Source organism: Thermobia domestica, chromosome 5, assembly GCF_964235325.1.
Source record: "Thermobia domestica chromosome 5, izTheDome1.hap1.1, whole genome shotgun sequence".
Classification (NCBI taxonomy): domain Eukaryota; kingdom Metazoa; phylum Arthropoda; class Insecta; order Zygentoma; family Lepismatidae; genus Thermobia; species Thermobia domestica.
In genome coordinates, this window is record NC_137458.1 from 159,650,248 (window position 1) to 159,669,300 (window position 19,053).

Consider the following 19,053-nt stretch of genomic DNA (forward strand, 5'->3'; position numbering starts at 1 on the left):
CTCCTTTTTGTTTTTGGGGCGTCAATTTCCGAAATTTTGGATGGACGCTTTTGCCCTCTAAAACCGTTTTCCCGCAGAAAATAGAAAATACCGTATTCGTTAATTTTTTGCGTATTGTGCATATACAAAGTTTCGTCGCAATTCTTCCTGACCTTTAAACACATTTGACATACTATTACTGGCACTTTTGATATTCCGTGATCAAAGGTTTGGAGTGGTGCGTGCTCCATCTTACCGTTTTTTTCCAGACAATTCGAAACCCGTATACCCTTACTTTATGTTTACAATATATTTTATGGGTGTGCCAAATTTCGTTCTTTTCGGTTCGCTTCTTCTTTCCTTTCGGGCGCCAACTTTCAAAACTTTGGGGTGGATTCTTTAGCCCCCTTAAACCGTTTTTCCAAAGAAAATAAATAAAATGTATACCTTCATTTTTTGCACATTGTCCACGCGCATAGTTTCGTTTCAATTCCGCATGTCCTTTAGATACATCTGACACAGTTACTAGCACTTTTGATATTTTGTGATCAAAGGTTTGCAGAGGTCCGTGCCCCACCTAACCATCTTTTGCAGGAAAATACGAAACCAGTATACCCTCATTTTGTGACTACAATATCTGTACAAAATTTCATTAATTTTGATTCACCTCTTTTTACTTTTCGGGCGTCAAATTTCAAAATTTTGAAGTGCGTTATTTTGTCCTTGAAACCCATTTTCCGCAGAATACAAAGCAAACCGTATTCTATTTTTTTTTTTTTTTTTTTTTTTTTTTGCGTATTATCCATACACAAAATTTCCTTGCAATTCTTCATGTCGTTTACTCACATCTGACTGTTACTAGCACTTTTGATTTTTCGTGATCAAAGGTTTGGAGGGGGCAGTGCCCCATTTAACTGTTTTTTTTTAAGAAAACACCAAACCCATATTCCCTCATTTTATGTTTCCAATATCTGTACACAATTTCACTCACTTTGGTTCAGTTGTTCTTGCCTTTTGTGTGTCAACTTTCTACATTTTTGTGTGGGTTTTATATTAAAACTTTACATTATGTAACTTTTTTTCTTTTTTATGAGATTATTTTTTGGGGGGAAAGAGAAATGCTTTCCTCTGGTATCTGTTTGTTGCCATTCATTTTGTTTGAACTGCTTAAGTAAGATCATTTTGTAACTTTTGATGTCATCCAACTCCGTCACGACAATAAAATTATCATTCTTAACAAATTGTTTTATTCGCTTATTTGCAGTTTGCCACACTGATATATTTGTTACAAAATTGAGGTTTGGTCCAACGCCTTTCGAATTCGCAACCAACCTGACCGCTGAGCTTTCTGGGTTGCCTGCTATTGCAGGAAAAGGAGAATAGCAGGTGGTGATGCAATTTTGGAGTCGTGTATACAATCACTTACCTCTGTTTCTTTTGTCACCCTCGGCCTCAATAATCTCTTCCAGTGACTGCTGTCTTGATGTTTCCTGTATAACACCAACGTGTCGTGATCTTAAATAGTACAACAAGCCAGTCGTAAAATTTCGATTGTGGATAATACTTCAACAGTAATTGCATTTTGAAGAAACACCACCCTCTTCAGGATTGAAATGTTCCCATAAATCAACTTTCCCGTTGTAAATACTTCCCGAAAATATCTCTTCTTGTAGTTCTCTTATATAGTTCGAAACAAGCTCTGCGTTGGTAACATAATGAACGTTGGTTGGCTATTCCTCGTAACGAACTAATGCTTCTCCCACTAGGCCAATAAACATATGTGAAGGAAATGTTGCTCTTTCGCAACTTCAAATTTCTCTTCAGTTTCGTTTTCACTTTCGTTTCGTCCCTTCGTGTTCCATCTCCAAACTTTGTCCTTCTGTTTCGATTTTTTTCGTTTTTCATTTTTCGAAAAATGTTTCGTTTTTGAAAAAGCCATTTTTCGGAAAAATATTTTTCGAAAAATGTGGCCATCCGTAGTTTCTCGTGCTTTGTTATTGAAAAAACCATGGATATTTCTTCTACGAGCGGCGGTATTACAGAAGGAAGTGGCAAAAATTTGAGCGATAATGAAATTGCAGAATGATGCATGACTCCGACTCAGACGGTTATGAGTTAGATAGCAATGAATAGTAATGACATTGATTATTTTGTGCTCCGTAGCGTATCCGGGAGTAAACAAGATAGTAACTCTGTTTCTAGTGAACTTGAGGTTGCGCCGGGAAAGAAAAAAACCGCGTCGTTCCTATTTGAAAGCAGATTTTGATGTAGCTTGGAGCGATAAAATTCCCTCCAAAAATGAAAAACCCTTGTTTAGTGGTGTCCCGGGAATTAATCAAAATGCTGGGCTATCTACAGAGTATTCCTCACATAAAGTGTTTCAGCTGTCTTTATTGATGAAGTTTTATAGAGGTAAAGGTGGTATTGTGGAACCCTGCTGGTAAAGTGGAATCCCTGCATATCGCTGCTTCCAAGCGCTGCAGCTAACTGGAAAGAGCGCGAAATTATGCATTTAGTTGTCAAACAGCCCACTATAGTGCTCGACTTCAGTTTTATGGGACATGTGCGTGCCGAGGAAGCTGTTTTGATTTTCTTCTTTTGTGAACTTTTTGCAAGGTAAGATTCATATTGTAAGTTGATGTACTTTTACTGATTATAGATACCAAATGATTTGCTTATCGTAATCTATCATAGTTATAAATTTTCCCTTTAATAGCCTAAGTTATCTTTCAAGAGTAAGGTGTAAGGAGAAGTACAAATCCAATATGTCGAAGGTGGTAATGTGGAACCCTGCCTGTGTTGGTGAAGTGGAACCCTCTGAACTTTTCCACAAATCACTAATTGGCGTTCTTATGTCATTCCAGATGCCAAAACCGGACATCCAGGCCCAAACCCGAAAACTGTTTTGATGAAATGGAATAGTGAAAATATGATTCATGCAATCAAAGATGTTCGAGCGAAGAGAACAGGAAGCCAGTTTCTTCAGGAGTGTTCTCGTGTCTCCTCAAGAAGTCAGCCCAATACCTGAGTTTATGAGAAAGCTTTCTAATTGAGGACGAAAGGCATCGAGTGCATCAGTTCTTACAGCTTCACCTTACAAATTAGCATTGGAGGGGACATTGCACAAAGCTAAGTAAACAATGCAAAGTCATTGAAGAATCGTCTCATTTTAAAATATGTAACAGCTGCAAACCAAACGACAAAAATTAAATGTAGAAGAAAACTGTCAATTGAAGTTGCATCTGCGTCTGAAGACGAATCAATTGATTCTGGGGAATCAGGTTTAAGTATGCTGGTTAGAGAGAATTGTCCGTACACTGACGATGCAGCGTGTATATTTTGCAGATCGCAGAGAGAGCTTTTTCTACATAGTCGACAATAGCGTGGATTGCCTTTCGTAGACCTATAACGGGAATGTAAACCTAGATACCTTAATAAACGAATTCATTTGTTGTGAATACCAGCCTGCATTTCATTTGGTAAAATTTTGAATTCTTTAAGTATACTGATATTGGGGTTCCACATTACCACCTTACTTTTGAAACGACCAAAATTGGAGTGTTCATAAAAAAAAGTGCATTATTTTTGTTTAATTCTGCATATTATCTGAATTTGATGGTATGTTACGCTGCCAAACATAATACAGATTGTGTGTACAAAGTTTGAGTGTATTTTATGTGCTCTATAAAATTTTACATGTCAAAAACAAAATAGGGTTCCATAATACCACCTTTACCTCTAATAAAAAAAGTTGAGTTGATTTTAACGTCCCGTTCGGCAGCGATGATATATGAGACGTGGACCTACTGATTAACGTGGAATCCAAACCGCATGATCTTCCATCGTGAATAGTAGAAAAAGAAATGAGTCAATATGCAAAAAAGTAGATTGAAAAAAAAATTACTAAAACAAAAATCTTTGTTTTGTAACTGAAAACGAGTTACTTCAATTGAATACAAGAAACTTTTTACACTAACTATTCACATGTGCTTTGTACGGAAGCCAGCTTTACGCGATTTTTACAAATCAACTACAAAAGAGCTATCAGTATGTCTGTCAAATGGTGGAACAAGCTGTTTTTTCTGCTGTTTCACTTATCACATGTCAATACTCACATCAGGTTCGTTGCCAGCCCAAAAATGTAGGGGGGCGGCTGAAGTTAGGGGGGCTCGATCCAGGGCCGTGGCGTGGAAAATCAGCGCCCGGGGCGAGAGTATAGAATGGCGCCCCCATACATATATTCCAAGCAATTTTTCCTTTTTTCTCCCAAATTTTTCGCCCCCCTTACTCCGGCGTCCGGGGCCTTCGCCCCGCTCGCACCCCATGGCACAGTCCTGGCCCGATCCAATCATATTATAGTTCATCACCATATTATAGTTCATTTGCAAGCATATAGTGAAAATATTAGGGGGGCCAGCAAAAATTTAGGGGGCCCGGTCCCCCTAGACCCCCTTGGATACGGGTCTGGCTCACATACTGTACAGGAAGAAAGCAGGAAAACATACCGCATTTCGAACTTTTTATGTGTAAGTAGCAGAAAAACTGCTGCACTCAGGAGGCATTGAAGTACAGGGATTATCCGTTTTAAGCCGGTTTAGCAAGGGTGGTAGCAAGAGGCTATTACCCATCCAGTGCTCTCCCAATATCCGCAAACCCTAATAGAGGTAGGTCAAAGGAGATGCAAAGTGCGTAGCATCCGCAAGGTGAAATTAAGTTTTTAATAAGATATTAGCGGTTATTGTCTGATAACTTATATGAAGTTGGCGTGGGAAAGTGCTTTGAAATGTATAATACAACACTAAAGAGAAGTACTTTGGCTTCTAGATCTGAAAACAGATTTTCTGTGAAGTATAAACTCAATATTGCATATCAAGTAAGATTGTATCATATCATAAACTTTGTGAGTGTATTTATTTCTATGCAAGTGTATTTTGTACTGCGTGCAGTAAGTGAAAAAAAAGCTGACAAAAAGCAACGAATTTTCGAGGACCATCACATGCAAATCCAAACAAGGTAAACAGTTTGTTTTCTTAGTTCTAAACAATTGGTACGTTTACTGTACATCCTGTTAATTTCTAAGAAATTGGTTAAAATTCTGTGGAAATATCCAATTTTAAAAATACCTCTAAAAAGTGCCGGACAGTGTACGTGACAAGTTTAAATACCTGTCGAGCTGAGAGTTACACGCAAGGAAAATGTGACAACGTAGCAATCCGTATAAACTGTGATATAATGATGGCTAAATTCCCGGGAATATATTTTTTGGAAATATTCCCAGGGAAAATTCCCGAGAAGATTCCCCAAAATGGGAATATTCCGGGAATTTATGTGTAAATGAAAGAAACTTGCATTCTATTACTATATTGATTTAAAAATCAAATTCCTTTTTTTAATCATAGTATATATATTTCTGTTGTCTCCAGAGGATTCTTTAAAATGTATATTCTGAACGGTATTATGTTATTTTATTATGTTTAGAGAGTACTCACAAATGTATATTTACTTACATAATATTTTATGGGAGTAAATATGTTGAAAAACATTTGGTATAGGAAGTCCACATAATTTTACACCACCAAACAGTTTATATTTATATGTAAGTGGATTTTCTAAAGTTGACCCTACTACTGTTATAAATATATTAAATTTTTAAATGTTATAAACAAATTAAGTTGGGAAACTGCCAGAAAACACATGTCTCACCATTTTATCAACATTTGCTCATACATATTTGTCCACAATATTTACAAGATACTGACTTATCTTTAGAATTTTGAACGTAACATTGCGACACACGACCTTTCTTCCTACCCATATCTCGAAATTTCATGCGTTAATTCGTCGACAGCGTCACAAACTGTCGTATCTCAGTTTTCTAAACTTTTCAGGAGAGCGATTTTTAGGTTTTCACCCAAATTTGAACAGCCATAACTCAAAATCTATTTTACCGAAAGGAGTGAAAATTTACCAAGTTATAACTTAAATCATAAGAAATCAGTGCAGAAAGTTTTATGGAATTTGCCTGTAAAACCTTATAGAAAATTTGGCGGGAAAAAGATACGACAGTTTGTGACGGTGGTAATTCTCTCTTGTATGAAAGATACGACGCATATTTCTTATACTGAGAACTACATTAATAGATGAACAATCGGAATATATCGCACTTTTATTAAACAAATTCGTGTTTATTACACAAAATAATTTTCAAACGCTTCCTGAGATTCTTGTGGGTGAAACGAAATTCCTGAGAGCACACAAGAAACACAACATTAAGAGCGTACTAACCATAACATAAAATAATGTTATCAAGTTGTCATTGCCAGAATATAAAATCTTGCAAAGTAATTTGCAAATTGCATGCTTTGATATTGCACTTGACAAGGATGGCTAATGTGGTAAGTTTTTGTAAAATTGAACATGTTCAGGGTTTCGAATGATTGGAGTTGGGCCCGGACACGATAACGAAAAATAAAATGAAATGAAATATTTAAGTTTTACGTCCCACGGTTATGCCGGTTAGGCTAAAGGAGACGGTGATGATATTAATGAATGAAATGGTGGAATGAATAAAGTGGGAGGACACGGGAGAACCCCGAGAAAACCCACGCATACGGTGTTTGTCTACCACAAAGTTCACTTGGCGGGGGCTGGGATCGAACCCGGGACCCCAAGCACCAGAGGTGAACGCTTTACCACTGAGCCACCGCGGCCCTCCACAATGATAACGAGTCCTCGTACTTCTCTGGAGATAATTTTTGACAAGTCTGCAAAGCAGGAATTTCTATCTGGTGGATTCAGTCTGCGTTTTTTCCAGGGAAATAGGTCTGTAAGTGTCCTCAAAATGACTTGTCGGAAACTGAATGCAGTTTGGATAGTCTTTGTTCACTTTCACTTCGCGCATTTCTGTCCAATTGATTGGATCGCCATTTTCGTCACGTCTAAATTGACAGAACACAAAAACATTGGGGCAGAGATCTAGTCTTGTACATCGCTTCTGTCAACACAATGAACGGTATATGGGTTCTTTTTCCTTGCCGGTTTAACAATCGGTTCAAGTTGCGAGGGTACAAAATTACTGCCACAGTGCTTAATGAATGTGCTTATAGCACTGTGGACTGCATCTCCCTCGTTATGTCCATGCCGAGATTCAAAGAATCGGAGAGAAATTTCTCTGATGTTTTTACGTGTTTGCACCGCATACCCCATCATAGCAACCAACCTGAACTCCTACTAGGTCCACCCTGTATTTCTCTAACTCACTCGTTACGGATTTTAACGCGCCTGCCCTATAAAGACTTCTAATATCCCATGTTCCAAATTTCATGTCCATTTTCTTTTGCTGAGGTCGTGCCAAGTTATCAGTCCTGGTCCAAGGCTTCTCTGAATGTTTCTGAAAAGGTTTTTTTCTAATATTTTTTTTAACAGGATGAGGTTGTTAGCCTCACCCAAACCTAGAGATGCAAAAAAGCCGGCTTTTTTGAATCGATGGTTTTTTTCACATAAAAAGCCGGCTTTTTTGGAAAAAAACCGAGAATTTTGGAAATTTTGGCTTTTTTCATTTTCATGATTTTTCTATCCAAATAGCTTTCTTATAGTATATTCTATAGTTAGATAAGATTTCCACAACCTGAATGCCATATTTAGCTCTGTAATTCACCATCAAGATGGATGGAGCACATATTTTACGAATTAAAGCTAACATGAAGAATGTAGTATTTGAGGGCAATTTTACAGGTTATTTAACTTTATTTTAACTTTTGAGTTATCGACATTTTTTTCCTTCTCTAGATCATTTTAGTTTGTCATCCGTGTTTCATTTCTAAGAGCTTAGTACTCCAGCTTCTAGCACGAAAGTTAAACTTACGTTTTTCTATATATCCGTCAAAGCATACGTTTTTCAATATGTCCGTCAAACCGTATTTGCACATTTCTGTTATACTGTAGTTGTGCAATGATTTAGCAATAATTTTCCAGATACAACCTTGAATACCAATTTATACAAATAATCAATAGCGGATTTAGAAAAGTACTTTGGGAGGGGTTTCTCTGATTGTTTCATTTTCTAAAAAGTCCTAATTTTATTTGGGAGGTGCTTGAAGTTTATGAGTACAGGCATAACTAATATTTCGTTTCGTTTATATGTTTAGCAATAATCTTCCGGATACAACCTTGAAGATCATTTTATACTGAGAATCAGTGGCGAATTTAAAAAAGTGTTTTGGGAGGGGTTTTCTTACTACTAATGTTTAGTTTTTCTAAACATTCGTAATTTTTATTTGACGGGAGCTTAAAGTTTATGAGTAAAGGCATAACTAATAGATATTTCGTTCGTTTTAGACATTCCACAACTTTGGAGAACAGGCTTCAGTCCGAAAGACCGATCCTCTAACCTTCGCAAAACCGTCACTGCTGGTAATTAGTAATAATAACGATTTAAAAACGATAAGAAAGGAAGTCGGCCAACTCCTACACTCCTAGTCGGCCAGTACACGCACTATTTCTACATTCTCAGATGGAATGAAGGAAGGCTTTGTCAGAATGGTCGAATGCTGGGTTGAATCCCGTACTTCCCGATAGAAGCGCAAAAGCCAACCACTCAGTCACGTGTGTTGTGCAGTTGTATTTAGCTTAACTTAAATATATTCCGTAGTCTTTTTTTTTTTTTTTTGTTCCGTAATGATATGTTGAATCCCTCTTGTTAAAAATTCAGAAAACTTGAGGACTGGGTAAACCGTGATGGTGGTCAAGGGCGCCCATGTTGTGGTTTCCAAGGAGGGGAAGTATAAGCGACGTTTCAAAAATAGTTTCAAATTTTGCTGTAACTAATGTAAAAATCCTATTGGATTTTCAATATTCTGAAGTACATTTTTCTCTAGGGGGGCAAGCGCCCCCTTAACCCCCCTGATGGGCGCCCTTGATGGTGGTTATAAAAAACTTGACTGTAGAATTTCAAGAATATACAGAACCATGTGCAGCCTTTAATTGTATCATACAAATCTAAGTATTTCTCTTATGTTTTATTTTAATTTTATTTTGTTTCAAAAAGAGGGTATGGAATATTTTGAAGTAAAAATACTACATACAATTTTGCTAGTTATTTGTGTATTTTTTGAAAGAAGTTTTTATTCTTAGGGTTGGCTCGTTTACACCAGCTGTTTTTTTTTTAAATAACTGGTTTAAACTAAAAAAATTAAAAGAACAAAAATGCGAATCGTGTGAACTTCATAGTGACGTTTCACATGTCAAACCATCTGTATTAGTCTTATTTCCTTTTTACCTATTAACCAAGGTGTCCCATGTTCAATTGTCGGTCGAACCACAACCCTTCTTTCATGTGTAAACCAAGTACTCTTTCGGATGTCACTTTAAGCGAAAGTCTTCTCCTTGATAACCTCGGTATTACGTAAGGATGTTAAACCTAAACATACAAAACGAAACCAAATTATATATTTCTGCATGCCTGTTGTTTTATAAAGAAGCGAAGGTTGCTTCAATATATTGATTAAAATTGGTAAAATTTATCGATTGCCTACTTAGCTTCCAACATTAGCTTGGATTGGATTTTCAATGATACCTACATACTAAATTTGTAATTTAATACCTCAGTTTTAGAAAAATAAACACACTGCTGAACAAGACTGCACTTATTTAATATAAAAACACATTTACACGTGACGTTTCGATCTTCTATCCAAGATCCTCATCAGACGTACACTCACGTCTGATGAGGATCTTGGATAGAAGATCGAAACGTCACGTGTAAATGTGTTTTTATACTAAATAAGTGCAGTCTTGTTCAGCAGTGTGTTTATTTTTCTGATTTTATTCGCAAGACGTTGACTATGATTGTGTGTCACTCAGTTTTAGCGTACTGATTATAATACGTTGACCTTTAAATTTTACAGGATTTTCCCGTTATTGTTTTACATTTAAAAGAATGACGGGATTTTCCCGATGGCTAGGGCGGGAGTTTCTCAATTTAAGAAATTTACTGACCGGACTTCTTTAAGCTTATGGGACCTCTTCCAGCATAACTCCGTTGTTGAATAATAACACCAAGGCGAAACAAACTTATTTCTGTGAATATGTAATACAAATACATAAAGCAAAATATCTAAATCAAAAAAACCTGGTTTAAACCCCAAAAAAGCCTAGTTTAAACTGCCCCCCCAAAACGGGTTTTTGGCATTTTCAGAAACAACGATGGTTCTTGCCAACTCTGCTTACTTTTGTATATAGGAGGTTAAAATGTGTTTATTATATACATTGGTTAATCCTTTGGAATTCATAATGTAAAAATGTTGAAGTAAAATTGTTTAAAATATCTTTTCTAAATTCATGGTTTACTTTCGAGGTTTTATATTCTTATCAGCATCAACCACTAATTAAATGACTTTCTGTGTTATAGAGAAGCGAAACAAAGTCTGCTTTATCGATTTAAAGCAGAATTTTGAAAAAAGCCCAAAATTTCCCAAGCAAAAAAGCAAAGCAGAAAAAACCGAGTTTTTTTCCAAAAAAGCCGTTTTTTTTTTCCGAGCCCTTGCATCTCTACCCAAACCCCCAAGCTGGAGGGCCACTCCTTGTCTGTCCGCGACTGCTTAGGTATTCAGTATATTCGCAGCTAACGTCTATATCTAGAGGCCTTCTCCTCGATCCGCAACCTGAGGACGCCCCATGCCGTGTAAATATATATGTATACAGCCCCGCAGTTTATTTGCTTCGGCTGTTCCGAGCTTAAGATATAGGCCTAAGTAAAAATACATTAGGAACAAATGATAAAGAAACTAAGTCTACCAGATGGATAACAATAAGAATGATATAAAAAGCAATGAGTTTATCAGTACGGGACTGTATACCTACTTCTGGGCTACTTTGTATATATAAACAAATTGATTTGAATATAGGCGTATCTGTCCAGTTGCAAAAGATTTGTTGCTCACAAACTGTCGTAACTCAAGATACGACTGTTTCTGAAAATGGTTTATATGCTTCATCTTAAGATACGACACAATGACGTCATCATTACCGTCAAAACAACGCCCATTACAGATGTGTCGTTTTGGGAAATTGTAGAAGCCAGTGTATGCAACCACATAGTAAAATATCTCAATTTTCGATTTTTTTGAGATACGACACTTTGTGACGCTGTCGACGATCACATGAAAGAGAAGCCTGAGTACCTATTCAGAAGCTCTGAGTTAGACAGCAGACAGACACGTCTCTTACTAACGGTGATTCGGGGTGTACTGATAGTACTTCAACTCTACCTCCACAGAATTTCTAGATTACTTTACTGAGTTGTTCCTTTTCATTTATAAATTAGTGTTTTACTACCTTATAGTACAAATAGAATGAAAATTTAAAAATCATATTATTAACTATTATAACAAGTACAGTCAACAAATTCCAATATTTTAACCTCCAAATTATTTAAAACCTGGTAGTAAATGATAATAAATGAAAATAAAGTAATTAGTCATACAGTTCTTATAATTTAGAAAATAAAATAAATAAATGAAAATAAATTTCTTCTCGGGAATTCATATGCCAGGGAAAAAACCAGGAATATTCTTTTTTTTTTTTTTTTTTTTTTTTTGCTTTCCACCGAGAATATTCCTACTGCCCATCACTACTGCGATAGCGAAGGGCGCATAGCAGAGAAAATCATAATGTCATATTTGTCATTGTTTATCTTTAAAAAAAAAATCGAAACAGTTTGGTTGAAAAAGTTATTTTAAGATCTTTCTAACAGTTTTTTCAGATTGATAATACACCCCAGCAATTCAGAGATAATCATGTCTTACTTTTTACTGAATAACAAGAAAATTACTAAGTGTTGGATAATGAAATTTTCAGAACTTACAGGTAATAGATGCACCTACATATCGTGCACAGGAAATTATTTCACGTGATCTCGTTTCCGAGATATAGTCCTATAAACATTAATCTACTAATAAAGTACGATAAAATACGCACTTTTTCATTAATTTCTTTTTTTCTCACTACACACTACAAAGAAAATTTGTATGTCTTAAGTATTGAAAAGAGAACATTCCAACAATTCGAACGAGGTACAACAATGCAATATAAGTTTTGAGTGAACGTTACGGCAGCACCGCGAATTCAGGGGCCTATCTTTATGAAATGGATAGTAGTTCTTGTTGACTTTGTAATTAAAATGGCATGTGCAATATTGTAGGGTTACTATTCTGTTTATTTATAAAAATGAGCAAAATCGACCGAGTATTATTTTTAGAAAATTGTCTGAAAAACTCATTTCAAGAATAATTTACATTTATAGATATTTTCAGAAGAAATGACTCATTTTATATTATAGAATTGTTTATGAAATATTAACAAACTTGACTGAGGAGTTTTTAAGCAAACTGTCTGAAAACAAGATTTAGATTTGTTTGAGTTGAAGCAGCGAGGCTATGAGACATGGGATACAGTTTAAGGTGGAATTCGAATCACATGAACTCCCGCCGTGAATTGAACTCGTCTTCCACTCCAAAGGCACCTAAGGAGACCCGAATGTCTTTGATGTGGGAGACTGGAATTTGATTTCCGGCAAGAGCTCATGTGACAAAACTTACCCTCTAAAACAAAGTATCCGTTGCGGATATCTTCAAAAGAAACTGCTTAGGCCACGTTATAGAGTTATTAGTGAAATATTTATTTACGAAATGTGAACAAAATGGCTTGAGCATTTTTTGATAGAACTATCTGAAAAAAAAAACTCATCCCAAGAGTATACAAACCGTTGTTTTTTCGGAAGATTATGATAGGTTTGTTAATTTTTTCTCAAATATAAATAAAATCAGCTAAGCAGTTTTTGAGAATATCATTTCACCACAATAAGAGCTTTTTAGTATTGCAGCCTTAAGTCGTATGGTTAATGACAATCAATTTTTTTAAAATCAACATTACAGAGAAGCTACACCGTTCGTTCATTTACTGTTTGTTAATTTTATTTCTCCACCATTCGAAAACAAACAAAAATAATAAAATAAAAGACAATTCTTCGATTAAAGTGTAAACAATTGTTCAACATTTCACTATTAATTTACATATCAATGATTCATTTTTATGTGCTTGTTTTTCTACAAACAATCTATATTGCTGACAGTGGAAAGTGTTCATAAACCCCTCATCAGCAAAATATTATGGAATAGTAAACATTTTCCATATTAAGATTTTTGTGCAAAAATCAAGCTTGTTCTGAAAGAATATGAGATTGAGCACTTGAAGTTACCCTTAATGAAATTGTGCGTATGCGACTGATTGTTGGTATTTTATACATTTTTCAAATCATAAGAATATGTTGAAGAATGAAAGATATAATTATATGAATAATGTACACGAAGATTTCTTTTATTTTAAAAGAACAACAATCTCTCTCAATGTTATCTGGAAGCAGTAATTATTTTTCTAAAAAGAAGAAAAAAAACTTGGAAAATCCAGGATTGACTAATGCATGTTCAACAAAAGGAAATAAGCGATAAGTAATGAACAAACTCCATAGCTCTGGATAAGTAGCTTAACAAATAAAACACAGTTCTGACCAGGGCAGAATGAAATATATTAAAAACTATACTTACAATGTGTTACAGTTTCAAGGACCTAACGTCCTCTTCATCAGACACCAACACTCTGAGCCCCAAGGGGGGGGGGCTATGACGCAAACTGCGTCATTGAAATATTTGGGGGGGTTAAAATCTATATAAATACTTTTGAGGGGTGTAAAAATTAATCGAAAAGATTTTTTTTCATGGAAGAACACCTATGGATAGACAATTGCGTGGGAGTGCGTCATGGACATAAGGGGGGGGGGCACCACTGCTGTGGAGGATATTACTATGATCCCAGAGGTCCTAAAACGAGGATTCAGTGAATTGAATACAAGATCTGGTTTCACGAATCATATGATTCTGGCAGCATTGTTAAATCTTTGATTTCTTATTATATTATAGCGGAGGTTTCACTCCATCTTCCATGTAATTTGCACGGTTCTAGATATAAAAACACTTGAATACCAGAACAATATGTTCTTCAATATAAAGTAATCCTAAGTTTTCAACCTATCATCAGTCATTGAAGTGTATATATCTTTAATCTTTTCAAACATGAGAATGGCCTTTCACATGTAGCACTTGAAACTGATAAAGTCAGTGCTTGTTTCAGAAACAATGTTCGGGGAGGAAGGGCACTGCTGATACTATTCTATTTATTATTATATTTTAGACGTATAATTTTGGTCTTCTCCGGAGGCACTCTCAGAGCTCAGGGGGGGGGGGGGCAGTGCCCCTCCAAAAACATGTCTGGAAGAAACACTCGATATAGTCGCAGAGATAATATCTAGCTTGTAGGTTTCTAGGAATGCGTTTTTGTAGGCGCAAAGATCAACGAAATTCATCAACGAATCAGCTTTGGTTTTATCTGGTCTTCATACAAGTTAATTGTGTTTGGAAGGATTTTGAGTTCACATTTGAATATTTCCAGATCACTTCCAAAATACTGGGTAATGGCTTCACAATATTGTAATTTAGAAAGTTATCCTTTTTTTTTTTTTTTTTTGGATGTAGCGTTAAGATTGATCTAATGATTTTGCTACATGATCCAAAGCGGTTTTCCGTCTCAGTGATTGCCTTATCAATAGTAGGCAGAAAAGTCTCTTACAAGGGAAGAGAGGGAGAATATATATCGAAGTAGAAGATGGTTTATACACCACTTGAAAGCACTAATAAGAGCTATTACGCAAGTGTAATAAAAATTTTCAGAATGCACATACTGTGCGAGTTATATGAATATACAGGGTGTCCATAAAATTCGTTTCCACCCCTAGAAATTGCAAACGGTGAGACAGATTCCAAAAGAGGGAAACATATCTTTGATCATTTTAAAAGTACAACGTATCAAAGCAAAATGTGTTGTCAGAGGGCCACCCGCAGGGTCCCATCCCGGTATCCAGCTCAAAAATTGCAAATGGTAAGGGGATTGAGTAACATATCGGATATAACAGGGAATTGGAAAGCAGTTGGGAAATGAAGGAAGACGGAGCAAGTCTCGACTCGTTAAAATTACCCTGTGCTAAATAGCGGACGGTAAAAATGTCAGCAAAAACGTCTATGTTCACCCCGAAAAACCTAAAACGGGAGACAGATGTCAAAACAGAAAAACGTGTTTCATTATTTCAAATGTATGGACTACTCCAAAAGTGCATTACCACCTGCAATTCTCCCTTTCCTGCAATAGAGGCAACCGGGAAAACATTACCAATGGGGTGGTTGAGAATTAGAAAGCCATTGGACCTAACCTCAATTTTGTTACAAATATAGCAGTGTGGCAAACAGCAAATAAGAGAATAAAATAAATTGTTAATAATGACGCCTTTTTATATCGTGAGGGCAATGGATGACATAAAACGTTACAAAATGTTCTTACCTAAGACGTTCAAACAAGACGAATGATAAGAAATAGATAAAAGAGGAAAGCAGTTTCTCTCCTTTTTCCAAAAAATAAAACTCTTAAAAAATAAAATGGTTACTTAATGTAAATGCTTAATACAAAAGTATAAGAGCACAAAAATAAAAAACCACACTGAATGGAAAAAGCGACAAAAACCGAATAAGGGACACTAGTGGCATAACAGACTTGCGACTCTCACATGCAAGTATTAAACAATAATTTATTTTATGATATAATAAATAAATTATTATTTAATACAAGATAAACAGATGAGACCATAGTTGTAAACCCAATCGTTATAATAATAATAATAATAATAATAATAATAATAATAATAATAATAATTAATATTATTATTATTATTATTATTATTATTATTATTATTATTATTATTATTAGTAGTAGTAGTAGTAGTAGTAGTAGTAGTAGTAGTAGTAGTAGTAGCAGTAGTAGTAATAATAAAAACTTTTCCTTTTCAAAATATCTGATTCTGGCTAAGAACATGTGCGCATGTAGTGGTCATGTGTGCACTTTTTGTCAATGAGCGGTCCCAAAGACCAAAAGGGATGGGATAGGAACAAAAACATTTCTTAACATAAATTCAAGGTCAAGGTTCGAAGTACTTGCTTTTGACAGGTGCTTTTTTTCTTTTCTTTTTTTGGAACAGAAAAATTCTGGCGGCTAAGAAGTTACAGCATACAATATTGCAAATTTGCAAGTGGATTTATTTACATTGAAATTTGTGGTCTTAAAGAAATTGTCATTAGAAGACATTATTGCAAAAATTAAGTTTTATTTCTTCATCTATAGCAAGTCTTAAGGACCAACTATACCTCACCCCTCGAATATCGACCCTTTGGGGAACCCATGGTACGATTTGTACCATACGGGTGTTTCATGGTACATTGCGTTATAACTCTCCTATTTGAGCTTTCTCGTCCGATTTTTTTTTTGTTTTTCAAGTCGAGAGGCATCGTAGAAGACCTTACGTATGGTTTCACACCTTCTTGCGTCGAGACATAGGAGGTGATGACGATATAATTCTAAAATATATATTTTCTTTTATTGAGCCTATGTTCATTATTTTTTGGCGGGCTTATTTTTGCACGTAGAATATTGAAATTTTGCACAAACATTCAGTCCACCGACTAGTATTTACCAGATTTTTTCAGATTTCTGCGTTAAAACAGGGGGATCCCGAGGGGCAAAAAGTTGAAAAAAGGAATATTTTTACCAAAAAATCCCTTTCTTCGGGATTTTCCCGCCTTATATACATGATGGAGACATGTGAATGGTACCGCCTGAAAGGCAGTTCTATTCTAAAGAGAATGATGTGCAAATCATGATCCTAGGGTAATTAGGGATGTCTCAGGGAATTTTTACAAAATATTCTTCTGTATACGAGAATATGGGACATTGTCGGTATATATTTTTTTGGCGAGCTTACTTTTGCACCTACAAGATTGAAATTGTGCATAAACATTCAGCCCATCCAGTAGTATTTATCAGATTTTTTCAGATCTCTGCGCTAAAACAGGGGGATCCCGAGGGGCAAAAAGTTGAAAAAAGGAATATTTTTACCAAAAAATCCCTTTCTTCGGGATTTTCTCGCCTTATATACATGATGGAGACATGTGGATGGTACCGCCTGAAAGACAGTTCTATTCTAAAGAGAATGATTGGTGGATTATAGTCCTAGGGTAAATAGAGATGTCTCAGGAAATTTTTTACCTGAGATCATGGTGTTTTGCGGTAATTTGGACATTGTGGGGATTCTTGATAAAATTTCTCCCGCCCTTAGTATTCAAGATAGAAACTTGAAATTTGGCACACACATTCAATCTACCAAATACTATTTATCAGATTTTTTAGATCTCTACGTTCACACAGGGCCGTTCCAGAGGGGACCAAAGTGTGCAAAAACTCCCCCCCCCCCGAAATTTTCCTTTCGACATCACTTTTCCCTCTCCTGGTATATGGTATGGGCATGCAAGTGGTAACATTTGAAAGCCAGCTCCATTCTGAAGAGAATAAGGTATGAACCATGATCCTAGGATAAATAGTGACGATGCAGTAGCTGCTTGACTGAAAGTCTAAAAAATACCCCAAAAACCCAGGTACCCGAAAGGGATATCGCAAATTTATTATGTTGATATATCGATGTCAATATATTCGCGATCTCGAATGATGATATATAACAATATCAATATCAATGATATCGATATATAGAGGATGTTTGAAACATTCATTAAGTCACTTTCAAATGAATGCGAAATTTATTGGTCAAAGAAAATACTCAACTTCCAATAGAACTGGATCTCCGAGACACATGTAGCATAATGTCAAACGTTTAACACATGCTTTGTTTCCACGTGGTTTTGTTGCAAATTCGGTAGTGTTCATTGGACGAACTGATCCCAAATACATTATAATAAACCCAATGGGTAGCGTAGCTCATAGCTTCAGTTCCAGACTACTAATACGAATTGAACAAAAAGAAAGAAAGAGAGAAAGAAAAGAAATGAAAAAGAAAGAAAGAGAAAATGAATGAATGCTATTTTACTGCTAACTTTCTATCAGAAACACTATATATTAAAATTCCAAACTATATCATATTGAAAAGTTACAAATGTCCAAAAGGAAAATTAGATGTTCCTTATAGATGTAGCAGACCTTGTGTTTCAAATTTCAAATGTGAGTAAAACGCATTGAATTATAGGATGGAAACAAATTTCATGTCAAACTAATAGAAAGAAAATGTTTTGAAATAACCAAAGAGGGGGGGGGGCATTTTCTAGTCATCTCCGAAGATTTATCCGTTCCGAACTATTTCATCTACTGCTGATATAACGTTGTACTTCGCACAGTTGGAGCCATTATTTTATGCAAAAAATCTATCTTACCTGGCGGGAGTTGAACCAAAAATTTCGACGTGGAAGCCTTCTACGATAACCACTACTCCAACGATTGTTCTACCCAAACCCTGTTTAACAAATGGTGTGGTGTTTCTTTCTGAGAATAATAACACGAAAAGTGCTGCAGATCAATGAAGTGTTTCGGATGTCTTGGTAATTTCTTTGTCCTTTCCCATCCAACATTCGTAAATCGTGTCTACCATGATACAGGTGTTTGCTTCCACATTCTTAAGGATTGCTCGTCCAGTATGAGAAGTCGAATTTTCACGATCGTTTTGTTATGAAAACAACTTGGGCGTGAGCAGGACTCGAACCTAGGTTGGGTAAGTGCATTGCTTGTAAGTCTGATACGTTACCAATACACTACTATGCCACATGAAGTTGAAATCCATATATTACTAACTTCAGCTTTGGAACGGACTGGATTCTTCCTGTAAGGTTATTTACACCAAAATGTATTCTGCCGGACGGATTTTTGCCTATCCCAAATGTTTCAGTATTCGCCCGCTACCCAAGCCAGCTATTTTAAGTTGGTCATGTAAAGTCTGCAGAAAAAAGTGTGCAAGTCCTTAATTTACCTATTTGATGTCGTGAACAGAACCCAACCAACCACTGCGGGCCGTTCCTACTACTAACCCGTTCTAACCCGTTCCTACTACTACTATTACTATTGCTACTTAAAATAATAGTA

General features: G+C 35.8%; 1 protein-coding gene across 4 annotated transcripts in view; it reads left to right on the top strand.

The window, feature by feature from the left end:
* The window catches only part of LOC145686206 (uncharacterized), a 199,645-nt gene that overhangs the window by 119,199 nt on the left and 61,393 nt on the right, over window positions 1-19,053 (top strand). Inside the window, exon 6 of one of the 4 annotated variants that reach the window (XM_081759255.1) lies at window positions 2,844-3,426. The exons of the other annotated variants lie outside the window; for them this stretch is intronic. Within the exon in view, the coding sequence (XP_081615381.1) occupies window positions 2,844-3,007 (164 nt within the window). The 3' untranslated portion in view covers window positions 3,008-3,426. Of the gene's footprint in view, window positions 1-2,843; window positions 3,427-19,053 lie in introns of those variants that run through there. 4 annotated transcript variants of the gene reach the window in all.